We start from the raw sequence: 7,492 nt of genomic DNA on the forward strand, positions 1-7,492 counted from the left end.
GACTTTCGCTTAGGTCATGATCTCGCGGTTCATGGGTTCGAGCCCCGAGTCGGGCTCTGTGCTGACTGCCAGCTCAGAGCCTGGAGCCTGTTTCAGTCTGTGACTCCCTCTCTCTCTGACCCTCCCCTGCTCACGCTGTCTCTCTCTCTCTCTCCTAGAAATAAATAAAATATTTAAAAATAAATAAATAAATAAATAAACTCAAAGTCCGTTTTTGTCAATAAAATGAAGTTTCAGGGGTGCCTGGGTGGCTCAGCCAGTTAGGCTTCGACTCTTGATTTCAGCTCAGATCATGATCTCAGGGCTCTTTGTGAGTTAGAGCCTTGTGTCGGACTCTGCGCTGATACTACAGAGGCTGCTTGGGATTCTCTCTCCCTCTCTGCCCCTCCCCTGCTCACTCACTCTCTCTCTAAAATAAATAAGTAAACTTTAAAAAAAAAAATACTTTAAGGCACCTGGACGGCTCAGTCAGTTGGGCGGGCATCCGACTTTGACTCAGGTCATGATCTGGAGGTCCATGAGTTCTAGCCCCACATTGGGGTCTGTGCTGACAGCTCAGAGCCTGGAGCTGCTTCAGATTCTGTGTCTCCCTGTCTCTGACCCTCCCCACTCACACTGGGTGTCTCTCTCTCTCTGTCTCAAAAATGAATAAACATTAAAAAAATTGTTTTAAATGCTTTAAAAAATTAAGTTTCAGACTGATTGCTCCTCTATAATGAAATTTCGCCAAATTCAGCGAGCAGTGGAAGGGGTGGGGTTGGCTAGATTTTTAACTCAGGCCCTGGGGCCTGCTCAAAATTCCTGTCACGGAATCCAGGCAATAACTCCAAGACGCAGAAAGCCACCCTCCCAAACAGACCTGCCGCCAACCACTCAACACCCCCCACACCCCTACCCTGGGCCTTCAAGACATTCCGCCAGGCGCCCCCGTCCATCCGTCCATCCCCTGCCCAGCTGCAGGCCCTCGTGGGGGATGGCGGGTGGCCCTGCAGGACGTTTCTCTGCACTTAGGCACAGCTGGGAGGCCTTGCCGTGCTGCCCGTGACCCGCGGGCCTCACAGCGAAAGGTCTCTGGTGCCCACGGGGCCAGTGACTGACAGCAACTACCTTGTGGTGGGCAAGGCTGGTGCCCCAGCAGCCAGGCAGCAGCCAGCCCTCCCGCCAGGGGCTCCGGGGCTGCGCTCCCAGGGACGTCAGCAGGAAGCAATACCTTCCCCTCAGGCTGGCACATTACAGGCCCTTCGGTTGTGTCCAAAATCCAGGCCCAGGGTAAGTTTTCCCTAATCCACTAGATAAACCCGCTAAGCTGCTAGGTTTACACGGAGAAAGGCCACGAGACGGACTGAAGGCGGAGAACACTCGGGACAGTGTCCGGGTGAACCGGAGCTGCTGCGGACACAGGACTTCCCGCAGCAGCACCGCGGGCTGGGCCTGGTCACTTACGTTCCACGGGGTCCTGGAGAAGTGGGTGCAGGAGGGCTCGGGGGCTGCCGTGGTACAGCTTCAACCTGCAAGACACCAGGGGGCGCGCGTCAGCTCTCTGCACCTGGCTTCCAGTCACCAAACGACAGCCACATGTCTCAAAAGGAAAGCACACAAGGCGCCAACCGCCCTACACCTACTAGAGTTTCTATCCACCAGTCACACCGTCTGCAGAGAAGAGACACGGCCGAGCAAAGCAGCAGCCCCCGCACCCCAGCCACACACTTCTGTCACACAGCACCGCCCCCACGCTCCCAAGAACTCAGGTGCTAGAAAACTACGCCAGGGAAATTTATAGCCCTCAGAAGTGTCCCAGCAAAGACAACATTACCCAGAGCCTGGGTTCCCAACCAGGGACGAGACTGCCTGACATTTGGTGATGGCAGCATATATTTCCGAAGGTCGGGGGGGGGGGGGGATGTTCTGGCATCTAGCAGGTACCGGCCAGGGGTGTTGTCAGAGACCCTGCAGCGCACAGGATGTCCCCCAGCAAAGACTTCTCCGGCCCCAGGAGTCAGCCCGCCAGGCTGAGAAGTGCTGCTCCAGAGGGACAACATAAGCGTCTGGGCTGGAAGACACAGTCTTCTCCATTGTGGTTGGTGGATCCTGGACAGAGCCAGCACCAAGTGTGCAGAGGAGTGAGCACCCACCGCTGGCCGCGGGTGCACTTGAGAGCATGTTCAGTCTCCCGCAGCCTTACGAGATGCACGCCGTTGTCTCTCAGCACACACGAGTGAATTCAGAGCCACGAGTTTAGGGGCCTGACCTACGCCCCCCAGGACTAAGTGAGAGCCCGCACCCGCCTTACACCACCCCCCATGCTCAGGGCCGGAGCTGGCCACACCCCCATCTGAAGGACAAATCCGTGGCTTACTCAGAAATGGCAAACCCAGTTACTCCAAAGCAAATCCTCCCAGAGTCCACACCGTTGGGAACAGAGCACCACACAAGTTGACAAAGGTAAAGCTTTCTGTTGTGGCCAACAATGAGCAGTTACATCTCCCCAGAGCGAGGCTGGAAAATCCCGAGGATAAAAAAAACAAGGCAGATACCGCTTGTCCTGGGAGGCGGAGGTGGGAGACTCCAGCTTGTTGCCGAAGATCCGAAGAATTCCGAACCCGCAAGACAAAGCCTGGAGGGAGTCGTCCGGCCTCCTGCCCTCGGTGACCACTTCGACCACAGCCACGATGTTCGGGTGGTTCAAGGATGTGTGAAAATACAAGGACTGCAAAACAGAAACGAGAACGTGGGTGACGGCCTGTCCTCCAGCTGCAGAGAGGGCACAGAAAAGGTGCAGGCGCACCGGCTCCGGCGTCCTAAAATGCCACAAATGTGCATCCCACTAGGACGGGCATCCCTCCTGGGGCGCCAGAGTCAAACAGCTCCCTCGGCGTCGGAAGCTGGTATCACAGCTTTTCATTCTCGACAGGAGACTCTCCGCTTCTGCTCCGGGAGCTCATCCACAGAACGTGCACACAGACACGGCCCCCGCACGAACAAGAAGGCAGGAGCGGCTCTGCGGCACCCATCCCCTGGCGGGAACCAGTCACTACAAGCACACACGCCTGCTGGGCCCTTCCCCGGGACGCTCACCACGTAAAACCGCAACCCAGCTTGCCAGTATCGGCCCTGATCCCTGTTTTCCGTGTAACCGTTATGAAGTTCCACTGGCACTAATTCTGTTTAAACTACACAGGATCCTTACACTTCTTGAGATGCTATGTAATTTTCCCCGGTTCAGAGCCCAACTCACATCTTTTTATGACAAAATGTCACCTCGACATCATTTTCTTACAAGACTGTTTCTGGGTCTCAGCCAAGTAGATGGTATTCAGGCGGCTCCTAAAAGGTTTCCCTCCTGTAACCTTTCCACTGCGTAATATGCAAATGGAGGCCCAGCTGGACCCTGTCCCCCAGCCCCCAGCCTGTCCTGGGGGGATGGTCCGGGGGGGTCCTGGGGGGGGTCCTGGGGGGTCCTGGGGGCAGTCCTGGGGTGGCTTTTAGGGAGAGCCAACACAGCAGTCAGATGCACCTGCGTCTCTGCCTGGCCACACTGTGGGCTCCCTGGTTCGGGAAAGAAAGCGCCTCTGCTCTGCGGTTTTTACTTCGTGAAGGCCGGCGCAGTCACCTCTATTTAAAGCTAATAAACATCATAGGCACCGAAGACGGGCAGGATCACTGCCAGTTTCACAGACCAAACCTAGACAGAGGTGCTGAGCTGTGGCTCTGGACTGGGAGGGTTCCCAGGACCATGTCCTCGCTGGAGGAGAGTGACGGTGCAGGGTCAAACCCCCTGCCCCAGGTAGGGAGCGTTAAGGCAAGGCCAGGCCGGGCAGCTGCAACGTGATTTAACCGTGGACTAATCCCCCATTAACGAGTCATTACCAGGGTGTGACCGAGAAAACGTTTCCTGTAATCACAGACTGTCAGCCCAGGATAACAGAGAGACGCATTAAAACATCAGCCATGAGATATAAATCGTTATTCTATTATCTTTTATTGCAAAATGATGAAATAACGGCCACTCAGAGCTGACAGGTGGTGGGACCAGGAGAGAATTATGTTTCTGTTTCCAAGACTCAAGCACTGTTTTCGAATGGCCGGCTGCAGCGTCAGTCTGTCACCACCTCACCTGTCCTTAACACCTGGCCACGTCCACATTGGCAACACTGCCCGCTTTTCCTTGCAGCAGCGAAACAAATACTGTCAACTCTGATGCAAAGCCGTGGGGGCCCCCACTTAGAGGTCACCCTGACACTGCTCTGCCCGCAGGCTGCAGCACCAGCTGCCTCGGCAGGGCCAAGTTCGAATTCAGGGCCGCTGCCCTTCCCTGCCATTTACCCCTGAAGACCATTATTCTGAGACCAGAAAAAGCAGCAGCAGAGCCCTGCTGCTGTCTGTCCCCAAAGACCCCACCTCCAACCAGGAGCACCGGCCACCGGAAGCACAGCACCCCGACCGTGACCCCAGGTCTGAAGGGTGCTACCCAGTCACTACTGACCGTGAAGGGCGTGTGCTCTTTTCCAAACGTCATTTACGGGGCCTTCAGTGCGGGAACACGTGCTGAAGAATTTCTGAGGAACCTGAAGACATGATCCACCCTCAAGTTCGGAGCTCAAAGGTCAGCCTCGCCTCAGCAGGCACGAAATACAGACTCAGCACAGAACCCACCGGAAGCCCGTGGAAGTAAAAGGCTCCCAGGGGTGAGAGCACAAGGCAGCAGCGGAGCTTCTCAGAAAGAACACGAGAGGCCCCGGTCAGCACGCAAGACCACGCCCAACCCAAGTGCAGTGTCCACCTGGCCCAGGTATGGAACCGCTAGCCTGGCGATCCGGGACTCCCTGGTCGGTGCTGGTGATACGGTTGGCCTGGCAGGCCCCTGCCGTCTCCCACAGGAAGGGGACCTCGCCTGAGAACGATGTTCTCTTTGCGAGAAACGGCTTTTTCCCACCCTGCTCTGTATAAAAGCCTCGCGCTCGACACAGCTCCCTGGAGCTCCTTTCTATTTGCCAGATGGGAGGCTGTGCCATTCGTGAGCCATGACTACAGCCTGTTATCATCAAATTTACGCAGCAGACTTTTGGTTTTATATTTTGGGTTTGTTTGGGTTTTTGGTTTTTTTTTTACTTTATTTATTTTGAGAGAGAGAACACAATCAGGAGGGGCAGACAGAGGAAGAGACAACCCCAAGCAGGCTCCACACCGTCAGTGCAGAGCCAGCACAGGGCTCGAACTCACAAACCATGAGCTCGTGACCTGAGCAGAAATCCAGAGTCAGACACTTAACCAACTGAGCCCCCCCATGGGCCCCTGATCTTTGTCTTCTAACAAGCTTCAATCTTCTGGTCGCCTTTCGGGGACCGTACCCAGGAGGGCAGAGTCGGGCCAGCCTGCTCACCGGGTACCTAGGTGCCATTCCCATCTTCCGGCTCGCACACGGGCTCTGCCAGAAACCCCGCCGGCACTCAGCGAGGCCAAAACCACAAACAAGCCCTTCAGTGTGAGGACGTCTAATTAACACCACGCAGCAGAGCTGCGAGAGGAAAATTCTGTGCATCGACGGAAACTGTGTGGTTAGAAGTTTGAGGCAAGCCCATCAAATTACCTGCAAGAGAAGGACCCTCGAGACTGAGGAGGGGGCCCTCGCTCACCCCGGTCACATCCCCACTCATCTACACTTGACAGGCTTCCTCCCTAACGAGGTGAACAGGTTAATAACTCACGGAAATGCTCCTGTCTTCGCGCCTCCATCTTCCAAAGCACGGACACCACTTTGCCCAGGGGCCAGGTCCCCATTTCTTATCCACATGACAGAACTGAAATGGGGTATGTGACGAGGTACCATGATGGAGAGGCCGCGGCCGGGTGTCCCCAGCTGCACCGCCACTCGACCCACCCCCTTCCGTTGCCAGGGAAGAGAGAAGCAGAGATGGAAACCGCGCCTTCCCCACAATTCTTTTCCCATAAACCTTTAGCAGAAGGTCTTCAGGAAGGCAGAGGGCTTCCCAACAGCCTCCCACTTGAGGCTCAGATGGTCTCCTGTGCGCTCCCCCCCGTGAGACCGAGGGCCCCAAACCTGGGGACTCTGTGACACAAAACTCTCCTCTGGGAAATGGAAAGGCTCCAGCTTCAAAGTCAGGAGCTTCTGTTGACTCAGGGCAGAGCCCGCCGTTAGCCAAGCACACGATGGAGCCAGCCCAGGGGTCAGGCGTCAGCTGTCAGGCTGAGAAGCCCTGCTCCAGCGGGACAACATAAGCGCCCCCTCCCGGCTGCTGTGGGGACACACAGTCTTCTCCATTGTGGCCGGTGCGGCTCCTGGACAGAGCCGGCACCAAGTGTGGGGAGGAGTGAGCGCCCACCGCTGGCCATGTGTGCGCTCGAGAGCATGTTCAGTCTCTTGCAGCCGTACGAGATGCACGCCGTTCTCTCTCAGCACACACGAGTGAATTCAGAGCCACGAGTTTAGGGACCTGGCCTATGGCCCCCCAGGACTAAGTGAGAGCCCAAACCCACCTTACACCGCCCCCCCCAGCCCAGGGCCAAGTGTCCTCTTTTAAAGGGGAAATCACGGGGCGCCTGGGTGGCTTAGTCGGTTGAGCGTCCGACTTTCGCTTAGGTCATGATCCCGCGGTTCGTGGGTTCGAGCCCCGCGTCGGGCTCTGTGCTGACTGCCAGCTCAGAGCCTGGAGCCTGTTTCAGAGTCTGTGACTCCCTCTCTCTCTGACCCTCCCCTGCTCACGCTGTCTCTCCCTCTCTCTCCTAGAAATAAATAAAACATTAAAAAATTTAAAAAAAAAAAAAGGCAGACTATTCATTTGTGCAAAATATCTCATGGCTTAAAATGGTGACCAGGATGGTCCTATAGAACAACCTAAGCTGTCGTCAAAAAAGTACTAGTATTTATCATCATACAAGTATCCTTGCATAAAAACCCTCTTATCATCATACAGGTACCCTTGAATAAATACCCTCCTTAATGTAATTACTGCTAAGTAAACACAAATTTATCATTACTGGGGCACCTGCCTGGCTCTTTTAAAAAGAGATCACTTAAACTCTTTTTTTAAAAATGTATCATTACTGGGGCACCTGGGTGGCTCACTCCATTAAGCGTCCGACTTTGGCTCAGGTCATGATCTCAAGGTTCATGAGCTTGAGCCCTGCATTGGGCTTTGTGCTGATAGCTTCTGAAGCCTGCTTTGGATTCTGTGTCTCCCTCTCTCTCTGCCCCTCCCCTGCTCATGCTCTTTCTTTCTCAAAAATAAATAAAAACACTAACAAAATTTTTTTAAATCTATCATTACTATATTATCTCTACACTTAATAAATAATAGTTACCATTTATAATTATTGGCTTGCCAAGAGTTAAGTGCTTTACATAAGTTATCTCATTTAATCCTCATGACAACCCTGTGAATTTGGTGCTATAAACTTTTTTTTTTTTTAATGTTTATTTATTGTCATGTCAGCACAGAACCCGATGCAGGGCTCGAACCCACAAACTGCAAGG

General features: G+C 54.3%; 1 protein-coding gene across 3 annotated transcripts in view; it reads right to left on the reverse strand.

The window, feature by feature from the left end:
• Positions 1 to 7,492, reverse strand: part of NPHP4 (nephrocystin 4) — a 106,599-nt gene that overhangs the window by 81,864 nt on the left and 17,243 nt on the right. For all 3 annotated transcript variants that reach the window (XM_039253247.1, XM_039253246.1, XM_039253249.1), the window contains exons 4-5: positions 2,535 to 2,707; positions 1,444 to 1,508 (exon numbers count right to left, since the gene is read on the reverse strand). In XM_039253247.1, coding sequence (XP_039109178.1) covers positions 1,444 to 1,508; positions 2,535 to 2,707 — 238 coding nt within the window. The remainder of the gene's footprint in view (positions 1 to 1,443; positions 1,509 to 2,534; positions 2,708 to 7,492) is intronic.

This window comes from Hyaena hyaena, unplaced genomic scaffold, assembly GCF_003009895.1.
Source record: "Hyaena hyaena isolate Hyena2069 unplaced genomic scaffold, ASM300989v1 scaffold_443, whole genome shotgun sequence".
In the NCBI taxonomy this organism is placed as follows: domain Eukaryota; kingdom Metazoa; phylum Chordata; class Mammalia; order Carnivora; family Hyaenidae; genus Hyaena; species Hyaena hyaena.